At 43.0% G+C, this 14,238-nt stretch overlaps 2 protein-coding genes across 11 annotated transcripts in view; one reads left to right on the plus strand and one right to left on the minus strand.

Moving 5' to 3' along the window:
* ARPP19 (cAMP regulated phosphoprotein 19) overlaps positions 1 to 14,238 on the plus strand; it is a 30,641-nt gene that overhangs the window by 13,032 nt on the left and 3,371 nt on the right. The window lies entirely within an intron of this gene.
* Positions 1 to 14,238, minus strand: part of LOC115075492 — a 29,055-nt gene that overhangs the window by 3,329 nt on the left and 11,488 nt on the right. For 2 of the 8 annotated variants that reach the window (XR_003852531.1, XM_029575902.1), the window contains exon 5: positions 3,790 to 3,858. The exons of 5 other annotated variants lie outside the window; for them this stretch is intronic. Coding sequence is in view for 1 of the 3 variants with exons in the window: in XM_029575902.1 (XP_029431762.1) it covers positions 3,828 to 3,858 (31 nt within the window). In the remaining 2 variants the exon portion in view is untranslated. Of the gene's footprint in view, positions 1 to 3,789; positions 3,859 to 9,851; positions 12,127 to 14,238 lie in introns of those variants that run through there. One more of the 8 variants, XR_003852533.1, reaches the window with a different exon arrangement.

Raw genomic sequence — 14,238 nt, forward strand, 5'->3', positions numbered from 1 at the left:
AATTACAAAGAAAGATTCATACATCGGATAGAGAATTTTCAGAGCCTACATCATCACTTCATGCCAGGACCTCAAGACATTCCTCTGCCTTGGGGAGGGATGTGGTCAACATTTCCTCTTCCTGGACATACTCTTCCTCGTCTTCACATTCCTCTGTACAGTCATGCACGTCCGTGGTATGAGCATTCCAATCCACCATCCGAAAAAGACAAAACAAGGAATCGGGAAGATCACATTCCAGGATCCAACACACTACCAGTAATGCCTGATTCAGACAAAACCCCAGCCCCTCCAGCTGTGGTCCCACATCCGAGGATGCCTCCATTGGCAAAACAGGCTTTCTCTCATTTATCTGAGGCTCTATCAGGCTTCTTTGATTCCCTTCAATCTTCCTTTCAGTTACAAGATGCTTCCTCACCTAGTTCTCCTGAAACACAAGGTCAGGAAGAACTTCCGATACAACCAGAGCCTTCACCAACATAGTTGATACATGACACATCGGTTCCTGAACATCTATCACCAGGAGCTTCTCATCGCCTCACTCAGGAGTTTCTTCCTCGACAGGTTATCTTTCAGATCCCCCAGATCCAACCACAGGAGCCTTATTCTCCTCCTGAGGACTTACCTTATCCTAAGTTTTTGGATATTAACTGCTCCCTAAAAAAGTCTTAAACTTTGGACCATCCTCCATTTAGAAGTTCAAAAGTTACCTGACCCACGATCGGAAACACTTGGTCTTCTGAAAATCTTTGAGGCTCCAGGGGAACCGGCTTCACTACTCCCACAGGAGATACTAGACACAGTCCTTAGGAAGTCGTGGGAAACCCCACATACTCTTTCTGCAGTTTTGCGGAAGACCGATTTGAAATTCTGCATGCCAAAAGCATCTTACTATACCGTGCCGCAACTTCCACATACATCTATCGTGGTGGAATCGGCTATGCAGCGCTCGAAGAGATCAAAGTCCCACACCTCTTACCCTCCAGGAAAGGATAATCGTACCCTAGATGAATTTGGATGGAAAATCTACCAAAATTCTATGCTAGGGGTGCGAATACACACCCACCAATTCTACATGATTCAATACATGTATGAATGCATTCAGGCGACTAAAGGTCTGCTTTCTTCTTCAGCACAACCAATTCCACAGCCTCTCCAAGACATGGAGGAATGTTCCAGACACCTCCTGAGGGCAGTTTACGAGGGCTTTGAAACCTCTTTGAGGGCTTCCGCTACGGGGCTGGCAGCTCGACAGTTAGCCTGGCTCAGAGCTAGTGCTATTAGGGAAGACCTTCACGACAAGCTCGCAAATTTACCCTATACAGGGGACAACCTCTTTGGCGAAAGATTCCAAGCTACTGTCACCCAGCTGAAGGAGCAGGCTGTAGCGGTAGTCGTTAACGACCCCGTCGTCATTTTCCTCTTCACGCCAGTACTTTGGCAGCAATCGACACCAACCCTTTGCTAGATGGCCATATCGTTCTTTTCAACCTTATCGGCAACCTTCGTACCCTCAGTATCAAAGGCAACAAACGCCACAACAACCATCACAGAATAGAAGAGGGAAGCCGAGGACCCAAAGGCAACAGGCACAGCAGCCGGCGGCCCCGATGAAATACATGCAGTCTTTTTGAACCTTCAGCCACCACTACTACAGCAAGCATCCCCGGGCAGACTTCAACAATGCCTACCTGCGTGGGAAGTGATCACTTCAGACCGGTGGGTTCTAGATATAGTAAAACAAGGGTATCAACTCCAGTTTACAACAAAATCCCTCCTCCCTCATTTACAACATCGGTTGATACGAAAGTATCATCCTCAACTCAGACAAGAGGTCTCCATGCTTCTACAACGACAAGCAATCCGAGTTGTACCACAGACAACCCTGAACACAGGATTCTACTCCCCATATTTCCTCATTCCAAAGAAATCAGGAGGACTCCGTCCAATCCTGGATCTCCGGGACTTAGACAAATATCTTGTCAAGGAGAAGTTCAAATGGTGTCCCTCAAGTCCATTCTCCCCCTACTAGAACCAAACGATTGGATGTGCTCAATAGACTTGAAGGATGCCTACACACATATTCCTATCCATCCTTCTTCGTGGCAGTACCTCTGCTTTCAATACAAGCAGCAACATTACCAATACAAAGTTCTCCCCTTTTGGACTCTCGGCGGCGCCCGGAGTTTTCACCAAGTGTATGGTAGTAGTGGTGGCTCACTTACGTCAGAAAGGGATGACAATCTTTCCATATCTGGACGATTGGCTCATAGTAGCATCGAGCCCGCAGATATTAGTACAACACCTTCAACAGTTGATAGAATGTCTGAACGCTCTGGGACTGATAATCAATTACCACAAATCGAACTTGAAACCCACTCAAATTCTACAATTCATTGGTGCTCGACTACACATGACATGCAACAGAGCATTCCTACCGGAAGACAGAAAACTCGAAATGTCGCCTCCTATGAATTCTTCTCCGCACGCACAAACCGGCAGGTCAAATCCTAATTGTGTTGGGTCATATGGCAGCAGCCATTTTCACTGTTCCCAATACCAGACTTCACATGCGTCTTCTACAATGGGGGTTGAAGCGACAATGGAATCAATACTTGCAACCATTGCACAGCCACCTAATACTTCGGAAATGGCAAAGGACGTCAATTGGTGGCTCAAGAAATCCACCCTTTCCATGGAAGCATTGTTCAACCCACCTCCTCACAATGCAGTCTTAACCACAGATGTATCCTGCAAAGGATGGGGAGCCCATCTAGACCTCCTGGAAACTCAAGGTCTATGGTCCCCATCTGAACAACATTTACAAATCAATCTATTGGAACTTCGGGCGATCCAAAATGCCCTCCAAGCATTCCAGTCCTATCTGCAGGGTCGCAGAGTGATGGTCTACACGGACAACCAAGTGGCGATGTTTTACATAAACAAGGAGGGTCCGGTTTGTGCTCCCTTTGCCAGGAAGCACTGCTGACCTTCCAATTAGCACACCAACATTCCATTTATCTGCAGGTGACGTACTTGCCAGGAATTGCAAATTCTAGAGCGGACAGATTAAGTCGGGTGTTTTATCCTCACGAATGGACTCTCAACCCAGATGTAGTTCAAAGTCTTTTTCAACAATGGGGGATCCCAACAATGGATCTCTTTGCGACAGAGGGGGAACACTCAACTTCCTCGTTTCTGCTCACTATGGCCAACTCCCAACAGAGTAGCACAAGATGCATTCCTGATTCCTTGGCACTAGAGCCTGATGTACACTTTCTCTCCAATTCCGCTCATCATGAGGACTATTCAGAAGTGTATAACAGACCGGGCACAATTAATCCTCATAGCACCTGCATGGCCCAGACAACATTGGTACAGTTATCTACGTCGCCTTTCCATAACAGACCCGATTCATCTGCCGAATCGGCCAGATCTCCTAATCCAACAAGGCATGCTTCTTCATCCACTTCACGCCTCTCTTCACTTAACAGCGTGGAGATTGAGCGGCTCCTACTAAACGAACAAGGCATTTCTGCAACAGCCCAGCAGGTGGTGTTGGAATCTAGGAAACTGTCAACTAGGTGCAATTATGGGTTTAAGTGGAAACGCTATACCAACTGGTGCATATCTAATAAAATTCCCCACTTGGACTGTTCCCCAGAGCTACTCCTGGACTACCTTTATACATTATATGCTTCGGGCCCCGCAGTCTCCTCGATTAGAGTTCATCTGAGCGCAATTGCGTCTTACCATAGGCCGTACCAAAATCAGCCTATCTCCACTCACCCATTGGTGTCTTGTTTCATCAAAGGCCTCACGCATCTTCATCCACCAATTGCTAAACCACCATGGAACCTGAACGTAGTATTAGAACAACTGTTACCACCATTTGAGCCCATGGACTCTGCTAACATAAAATACTTAATGCTGTTAAGAATACCACTTTCCAGGTTTATAGTTTATTAGCTTTTCTATACCGCCGCATTGGCGTTAGCCTTCGCAGCGGTTTACAACTTACACAAAGAGAAAATACAATAAATAAGTCCAATAAAAGATAACAGCTAAAATTATTTAAAAGCATATAAATGTATTTTAGCTGTGCAAGTAGAAATAAAATTGTAAAAGGCTATTCCTCAGTATATTATTCAAGGGTAAAAGTTAAAACATAATAAAACCAACATAAATATATATCACACTCACACAACATAACATAAAATCAGTTCTGCCTTTAGCTTAAAGTTTGGAGCGTTCCTTTAAACCTGTAACTAGCCATTTAAGGTTTATATATATTTGTAGCTTATTGTTCATTTTCTAAGTATGTGCGTTTAAATAGCCAGGTTTTTAAATCAGCCTTAAATTTTTTCTTATCGATTGTTAATCTCAGTTCTGTTGGTAAACTGTTCCAAAGTTTGGATCCTGCTATCGACAGTGCAAGACGAGTCAGTGAATTGCAAGCCTTAGTTCACTACGCTCCCTATCTACAGTTTTTCACCAAAAAGCAGTTCTGCGAACTCATCCAGCTTTCCTTCAAAAGTATCATCGCCCTTCCATTTAAATCAAATGATAGAATTACCAACGTTCTTTACCAAGCCTCATTCCAACGACAGGGAACGTATGCTACACAAGCTGGACTGCAAACGGGCATTAGTGTATTACAAGCAAAGAACACAATCTGCTCAACATGCTTCTCAACTTTTTGTTTCCTTTAACCCTAACGCACCAAGTCTACCGGTGACCAAACGAACAATATCTAGCTGGATAGCGCAATGTATAACCTTTTGTTATGACAAACAAGGTCAAACTCTACCGAAGTTTCCAAACGCTCAAGTTAGAGCCATAGCACATCTTCGCCACGTTCCACCAATAGACATCTGTAAAGCGGCTATGTGGTCATCTCTTCATACCTTCACTGCTCATTATTGTTTAGACCAACAATCAATGACTGATGTGAAATTAAGGCAAGCTGTACTGCAGACCTTGTTAGTGTAAAAAAAAAAAAAGAAAGAGGACAAAGTTCTTATGCAGTGCAACAAAGGGCCAACTACTGCTTTCAAGATCACACTCAAAATGACTCAAATACGACAGCGTGATAGGGAGCTTTGGACTCCCATGACAGCATGGCTAATTCAGCCCTGCTATCGATGGGGAAAAAGCAAGTTTGCTTACCGTAAACGGTATTTCCATAGATAGCAGGATGAATTAGCCATGCTGAACCGCCCTCCTCCCTGTTAGTCGACCATTTCTCTTATATGGTACAAAAACTTAGATTGTAAGCCCTCTGGGGATAGAGAAATACCTACAGTACCTGAATGTAAACCGGTGTGATATCTCAATTGAGATGAATGTCGGTATATAAAAATAATAAATAAATAAATATGCAGATGCCTACGCTTAATTACAGACTGAGGAGAATCTGTTACTTCCTGCGCGGGTACACACGCGCAGCCGCAGAGGAAACAAAACTCTGACCTCTGCTTAACAAGCTCCGCCTCCTGGGCCCTGATGGACAGTTCCCATGACAGCATGGCTAATTCATCCTGCTATCTGGCAAGCAAACTTGCTTTTACTTAGGGAATAGCCACTGCTATTAAGTGCATCAGTGGCATGGGATCTTCTTAGTGTTTGGGTAATTGCCAGGTTTTTGTGGCCTGGTTTGGCCTCTGTTGGAAACAGGATGCTGGGCTTGATGGACCCTTGGTCTGACCCAGCATAGCAATTTCTTATGTTCTTAATATAGCTGCTGAGGCATTCGTGGCCAGCTTCATGAGCAGAAGCCATGCCCACCAATTGAATTTGGATCTTCCATATGCACACAGATACTGAATTAATCAGTTTAACATATATCAATATTAAGATTGAAGTCTGCAATTGGAAGAACAAACTGGTTTATTCAGCCTAAAATTTGTATAGTCATTTTTAACTTTCTGAACAAAATTAGTTCAGAAACATTTCTAAGATCATTTAATTTCAGGATATTTTAGTCCATAAATTTCATAAAGGCAGGTATGCGACCTGCTTTTAACGTTGGCACTAGCCTGTTTTTTATTGAAGTTTTTGAAAAAAAGGAATTTTAAGTGAGTTTCTGCATGAATTGAGTGTGGTAGTTATGGACTGATTTATCTAAGGTTGTAAAATCTAAAAAAACCCAGTTTTTAAAAAGTGAGGCTTCATACTGCGCCAAGGCTACTGCCAGTTATAGTAGAAAATGTCAACAGATTAGGACTACTTTGTCCACCCAGATGGCCCGTTTTTGTGTACACCTACAGTGATGCCACAGTTCCTATGAAATAAATTATCATGGTCATAGACCAGCCTGGAACATTCTCATTTTTATGTGAAAAATGGACTAGTTGATAGCTATTTATTTATTTATTTATGGTTTTTATATACCGGAGTTCCTGTATACAATACATATCACTCCGGTTCACAGTTAACAGTAATAACTACTGCCGGGTGGCAGTTTACATGATTAACAGCAGCCTGAACTTTGTGTGGTTCCTTGGCGTTTTTTTTTTTGCTCTTTATCAAGATAAGTGAAATTAGAAGATAATGAGCTGAAAGCTAGCTTTAACAGAACTTTTTTTTCCAAGCAGGGGGAGGTTTTTTTTTCTGTCTTTCTATTTTAATGCTGTTATCTTCTATTACTCTGTAGTATTTCAACACCAACTAACTGCATTTTCACATTTAGTTAAACAAAAAAATGGGCCTTTTAAAAAGGAATCTAAGCTGACTAGAAATTTGGAATGTTAATTGGGATAATCAAAATAGGCTGCTACTTTAGGATAAAGTCAGCACTTCTTCGATAATTAAACGATTTAACACCCTATCAGAGTGCAGAGTAGCTGTATGCACCTTGGGCAAGAGGGAATTCTGCAATAATAGTGGAAAAACACAATTTGTATTTGAATTGACCCATCTGAAGGTACAGGAAAAATGTATCCTGTGACTTATTTTCTAAAATTAGTATTCAACTTTTCAAAATTGTTTTTCTGTATGGCAGGGATGCATAGATTCTCACCTTATTTAGTAAATGCTTTGTACTTTGGCATTCAATTATTTATCTTCCCCATCCCCACCACCCATCTGAGCTGTAAGCTGAAGTATTTATATGGATTTATAAGCCACTTTTTTCCATTTTTAAGATCAAGGGAGGAGCGGCCTAGTGATTAGAGAAGCCAGAGTTAAAATTTTGCTGCTTCCACAGATTTCTTGTGACCTTCGCAGATCACGTCATTCTCCTTTACCTCAGGTACAACTTAGATTGTAAGTCCTCCTTGGACAGAGAAGTAACTACAGTACCTGAATTTGTAACCTATCTTGAGCTTGGATTTGGAAAAGCTGAGTAATTTACATTTTAAAGGTAAGGAATAATGGTGTCAAATACAATATCTGTGTTAAAACATTTAAATAACTACTACATGGTATAAGAAAATAATCTAAATGTCAACATAAATACGTATCTTAAACAATGAAAAACATCAATACAAAGAGAATCCTTTTATTGAAGTTTTCCATTGTTTAAGATACGCATTTATGTTGACTTTTAGATTGACTCCTAATGAAAGGGTCATTGTGGGGAAAGTGAGACCATGTGCCTTGCTGGCCTTTTTTGTGCATACCTCCTAGTTGGGAAGACAAGTGCATCTGTTGGGGAGAGAATTTGGGCAACCACAAGAGTCACGCATGCTCTTGCACTGTCCTACCACTGTTGCGACTTTGATCGCATTTCCTCAGGAAGGATACCCAGGGGGAGGCTGCTTGTGATTCATTTCTGTTGCAAGATCATAGATTTTTTTTTAAACAATCTTTAGCTCTGTTAACAGAATGGTGTATTATATACCAATGTATCCCAACCCTCTCTTGGAGGCACACACGGCCACTTGGGTTTCAGGATATCCATAATATGCATGAGAGATTTGCATGCATGTATGCAAATATATTTCAGCATACTGATTGTGGTAATCCTGAAAACCCAACTCAATAGGTGTGCCTCCAAGAGAGGGTTGGGAAACTGTTATATTCAACACTAAGATGCAGAACTCTTTTGCTGTGGAAGAAGATAGTTTATCCTCTTAAAGTCCAGTTTTAGAGAATGTTGAAAGGCTATATAAATGTTTCTCATGGATTTCTAGTCCTCTAATTATATTGTTTTGGGGTTTGTTTTTTTTATATGTAGAAATAAAGGTCAGCAAATGTTTTAGCCACAAATAATATATTTGTTTAACTTTAAAAAGCTCTGCGCCCTTCATCAGGTCAGTGCAAAACACAGCAACCACATTATTCTGTTTTTGTTTGTTTTTAATTAAATTCTGGTATTTTAACCTCCTAGCAGTATGAATTTGATTTTATTTCTTTTGAGAAGATGTGATGTTGCTGTTTAGTTCAAAATACTTGTATCATCTGAAACATTAAAGGAAAGCAGTGTAAATCTGCTTGTAAACTTTTGTAGATTTTTAACATGCTATATTCATTCTGGGAAAAGCCCATACTCATGTTTTTTTTGTCAATAAGCAGGCTGAATTAGCCATGCTGTGTGGGATATCCCCCTGGCAGAAAACTCCACAGATACAGATCTTTGCTCTGCGTGCCTGCGCGGCCATTCCAGCGCAATTACCCAACTTGCTCAGTTCTATTTCTTCCCACGCAGCCCACAAACGTGGATTCCTCTCTTGTGCTTCTTCTCAAATTTTCTTTCGCTTTTACACCTGTGCGGCAGGATGTCCCTGAGGGTCCAACATCAATGGGCCAAGAAATTCGCCAGACTGAGGGAGAACAAGTCATTGGGCTCGTATGCCCTGACACACCACTCCACTCAGTCTTTACTGGTGCAAAAACTGAAGAGGCCAACCCCAGCAAAACAGGCGATGTCGCTGGAACCAACCTCAACAGGCCAGAGCCAGGTGGCGAAACCGCCCCCAGAGAGCCCGAAGGTAGGGGCTCAGGGGAAAAGCCCCAAAGACTCCATCAAAGCCGGTGGCTCAAAAAGAAACCAGCATGATGCAGCTCGGTACACAAAATAGAAGAGCACATGATGCACGATGTAGGATGATTAATGGCACAACACTGTGCATGGCGCACGACGCAACACTGACACAAAACATATCGACACATGCGTCAAATTAAAAGATGGACAAACATTTGATGCAGGAATGCCATTCATCTATTCATTCGCATAAGAGACAGCATAAACTAAAGGAACATCAAGAAAGGAGCCTCTCGGGCTCAATGGCATCCGGACCTGCAGATAGTTTTCACTGCAGAGGAACTCTAGGGGTTCGACAACTCTGACATTGACATTGAGGGTCTCTGACAGGTCTTCAGCTTCCTCTCCCAGAAGTGTGTTCACAGATGTGTTCAGAAGTCTATAAGTAAAAATGGAAACAGCCTCAACTCCAGAAACTCCTGGTCAGAAGACTAAAGTCTCATCATGAGGCCCAGGTCCAGTCAGACAGGAACAAGGGACTGGACTCTGCAATTCTTTTGGCAATATTACCATCTTCCAAAACAAGACAGTCAACCCATTTAGGAAGGAGTGAAGATGTAGGTTCAGCTCTGCAAAGAAACATTCCCCTTCCAACCCTAAATTGGGTGGTGTGGCCTCGCAGGCATGTCCCAAATTTTGGACATTCTACAGACTTTTGCCTCTCTGCCTGCTACCCACCACACAAGGCTATCCTCTAGAGCCTTGGAAAATAATTTGTTGTCATTCTTGCTTCCCTCTCCACCCCCACCCAAGATGTAGGAGAGGACAATTGCCAAGGCCTGAGCCCAGCAGTTTCAGAATCTGACAAAGACATTACAAACTCCCTGCCAACTTCTTTGGACACCCCCCCCCCCCCCCAGAGGAGCCACCGGAACCCTCCTCACCTCTAGAGGACTTAACATATTCAAAGCTCATTGACCAAGGTGGGTTCCCTCTTCAAAATAGAGATGAAAAAATTGTTAGATCCAAGATCCGGAGGTGCATGGGATTGTCAATATTTTTGACATCCTGTTTGAGCAGACTGCACTTCCATCTCATGCAGTCCTGGAAGGTCTATTGGACAAATCCTGGGAATCTCCTTTCTCAGGGCCTCCCATTTCGTTGAAAGTGATTTGAAATACAGGATGTTAAAATCTTCACACTACGAATAAATACAGTTACCCTGCACATCAGTAGTGGTCAAATCGGCCATGACGAAAGCAAAGAAGACACACCTGCACTCTAATACACCACCAGGGAGAAATAATAAATACCTGGATGATTTCGGTAAGGTTTTTCAAGCAGCAATGCTGAACTCCAAGATTCAGCAACATCAATTTTATATTACCCAATATTTGTATGAATACTTGAAAGTCTTGAAACCTAAAGAAGGTTCAAAGACCGATGGCCAGTTACAGAACCAAGCCACAGTGACGTGGAGGAAGGGTAATGCCATCTCCTTCATACAGCGTACGAGGCCTTTGATAAATTGGTTAGAACATCAGCTTCAGTAGCAGAATTGCTTGGCTTTGAGCAAGCACCATCCGCGATGATGTACATGAAAAGCTGGCTGATCTCCCTTGTAAAGGAGTTAATTTATTTGGGGACAGATTTACGAGAGACTGCATCCTAACTGATGGAGCAAAGTGTGGCAGTCTCCACTTATGACGTTGGAACAGTCTTCCTTGGAGATTCTATGTGACTTATAAAAAGTCTTTCTACCAGAGACATCAATACAGACCATTCAACCCCTACAGGGTACCTTCCTACCAAACTGAGGCAACAATCGCAACAAACCCAAGCAAGGGGACATACAAGAGCTCAACGACCACAAAAGCAACAGCAGGGCAACAACTAGAAGCCTCAACAGAATTTTTGAAGATTGCTCGGCCACAGCCTTTGTCAGCTATAGGTAGCAGAATATCTTCCTCTTACCAGACCTGGATCTCCATCACATGGCACTGTTGGATTCTCAGTGTGGTACAGAATGGTTACCAACCGAACTTCTGATTAACCACACCGCTGTCCCATTTCACACCATCTTCTCAAAACCAAAAGGGCCATGCTGTTCTTCACCAGGAGGTTCAATGGCTTTTCAAACAGCATGCAATTTATTTATTTATTTTATTTAGAGAATTTTATATACCGACAGCCGTTTGCACATTGTATCAGTTTACATATAACTTATAACTATTTGGCAATGCTTTTACATAGAACAGGAACAGAGCGTACAAAAACTAACAATAACAAGATAACCTGGATAACTGAGAAACTATTTACAGGATTCAATGGTATATCGTCCATAATTTGGTTAGAAAAGGAGTCCATAGAATGATTGAGTATCTGGGTAGGCATAAGAGAGTTACAGGATTTGCGATCGATCAAAATGGTAACAGAGGAGTGTTTCAGAGAGAGTTTTAGCAGGGGGGGGGAGGGAGGGACAGCATGAGAAGTCTAACTAATTGTAGACACGAGGGGAGGTAGTAGCATATTGTAATAGGTAATGCAGAGCAAAGGTACTAGCCGCAGCTCTGTGGGTTGTCAGGCGGGTGGATATCGCATGAAGGGTAGGCCTGTAGGAACAGCCAGGTTTTTAGCTTTTTTTTAAATTTAGGAGTGGAGGACTCGGTGCGTAAATCTGGGGGCATGGAGTTCCATAGGGTGGGGCCGGCCAGTGAAAACGCTCTATTCATTGTGGTAATTAGTTTGGTGGATTTGATAGAGGGGGTACGGAGAGTTCCTTGGAGGGCAGGATTGAACCATTACATCGACATCAACATAATTGAGGATTTTACTCCCAATACTTCCTCATCCCAAAGAGGGAGGGAGGCTTCGGGCCCTCAACAAATTTATTCAGAAGGAAAAATTCAAGATGACATCTCTCAAAACCATTCCTACAACCCAAAGACTGGATGTGCTCTTTAGATTTCAAGGATGCATACGCCCATATCCCCATGCATCAGTCTTCGTGGCATTACTTTTGTTTTTAGGTGAACAAAAAACATTACCAATACAAGCTGCTTCCTTTTGGCCTATCATCAGCACCCCGAGTGTTCATGAAATGCCTAACCACAACTGTTTTCAGGAAGGGGATCAAGATGTTCCGCTGTCTGGACAATTGGCTTCTGGTCTCCTCAAACTCCAAAACGCTCCGATCACACCTAAGGCAGATCATAACCTTCTTAGAAAATCTAGGATTCATAATCAACTATGACAGATCCAACCAAGTTCCTCATTTTATTGGCGCAATGATAAACAACAAGCTCTGCAAAGCTTTCCTTCCAACGGAGAGAATCCAAACCTTTTGTGAACTGGCTCGCACCTTGAAGAAGCAGTCACAGTCCTCTGCTCGTCAAATACTTGCTTTTCTGTGTCATATAGCTGTGGCTAGTTTTGTCATACCACACACCTGCCTTCAAACGTGGTACCTACAGTGGGGACTCGAGGCACATTGATCTCAACATGACCACCCGATGTCACTGCAAGTCATCTTGACTCACGCAATGATCTCAGACACAAACTGGTGGCTACCTCCCCCGAGTTTTAGAAAAGGGAGCACCATTTTGAACCCTGGCGCATCAGATTCTATGACAACAGATGCATCCACAAAGGGATGGGGAGCACCAAAAGACACAGGATCTAGTCTCCACAGGAAAGAACTCTCCAGATCAACCTATAAGAGCTAAGAACTATAAAAAAAAAAAAAAAAAAAACGCAGTCTACACCTTCTCTTGTCTCCTTACAGGAAAGAGGGTAATGATTTACACGGATAACTAAGTAGCCATGTTTTATATAAACAAAGGAAGGTCCGGTTTCAGGATACTTTGGAAGGAAGCAGTGTTGATCCTGGAATGGGCAATAAGCCACTCCATCCAATTGCAAGCAACATATTTTTCGGGTATCAAAAACACAGAGGCTGACACTCTGCAGGATTTTTCACAGCCACGAGTGATGTTGAACCAAGAAGGGGCGAACGCACTACTCTGGAGGTGAGGAATACCCTGCATGGACCTCTTGCAACAGAAGCCACCACAAAACTGCCAGAGGTCTACTCTCTCTCTCTTCCCGAGCATGTGCAGGATCGCTCAAGATGCATTCCTAATTCCCTAGACGGGAGGACCTGTTCTATGCATACCTGCCAATACCCCTAATAGGTTGAGTGATGCAGAAGTGCATCACAGACAAAATAGATTCTCATCCTCATTGTACCGGCATGACCCAGGCAACTGTGGTATGCCTACCTCATACAACTATCAATTTAACCAGCAATCCCCATGGGAAACGGGGAACCTACTGTCGCGGCAAGGAGGCACACACCTTCATCCGCTACACTCCTCTCTGCATCTGACTGCTTGGAGGTTGAAAGGGAGGTGTTAAGTCACCTCCTCCTCCCTGCTGACATTGAGGATATCCTAGGAAACCATTTACAAAGAATTATGCGGGTAAATGGCACAGGTACTCAAACTGGTGTGCAATGGTATCAATAGACCCGCTCGCAAGTTCCCCAGAACAAGTGCTTCAATATCTACATACATTATACTCCTCTGGCCTAGCGGTGTTATCCATTAGAGTCTATCTGTTCTATAGCAGCATATCATTACTTCATGCATGGAGTCTGTCTTGTTTCATGAAGGGTGCTATTAGACTCTGTGGGATATCAACCTGGTGTTTAGACTCATGCATCCGCCATTTGAGCCAATGCACTCCACCTCCATTAAATATCTGACATGGAAGGTATTCCTGGTGGCCATCACTTCAGCAAGACGGGTGAGTGAGCTTTAGGCATTAATTTACTATCCCCTTTATTTGCAGTTCTACCATGAAAGTCACCTTACGGACCCATCCGTCCTTTCTTCCCAAAGTGATCTTAGCCTTTCACGTAAATCAATCACCTTACCAACTTTCTCTGTCTGTCAAATGTGGTTTTGGAAAGAAAGGATCCTTCATACTTTTAGACTGCAAATTACCCTGGCTTATTACATACAGAGGAGTCTATCCCCCCCTAAACGTCATTCTCAACTCTTTCTCTTTCGACCCAAATGTGCCAGGCTTACCAGTTAGCAAACTGGTTATCCCATTGTATTCATTTCTGTTACTCTACTCAACTTATCGGAATCAGCTTCCAGTTGGAGTAAGGGCGCATCAGCTCGGAGCCACAGCAGCCTCTATAGCTCACCTTCGAGACATACCAATACTGGACATATGTAAAGTAGCTACTTGGTCATCTTCATACCTTCACATCCCATTATTACCGCCCAACAAGAGACTAGAAT

The sequence above is a fragment of the Rhinatrema bivittatum genome, chromosome 13 (genome assembly GCF_901001135.1).
Source record: "Rhinatrema bivittatum chromosome 13, aRhiBiv1.1, whole genome shotgun sequence".
Classification (NCBI taxonomy): Eukaryota; Metazoa; Chordata; class Amphibia; order Gymnophiona; family Rhinatrematidae; genus Rhinatrema; species Rhinatrema bivittatum.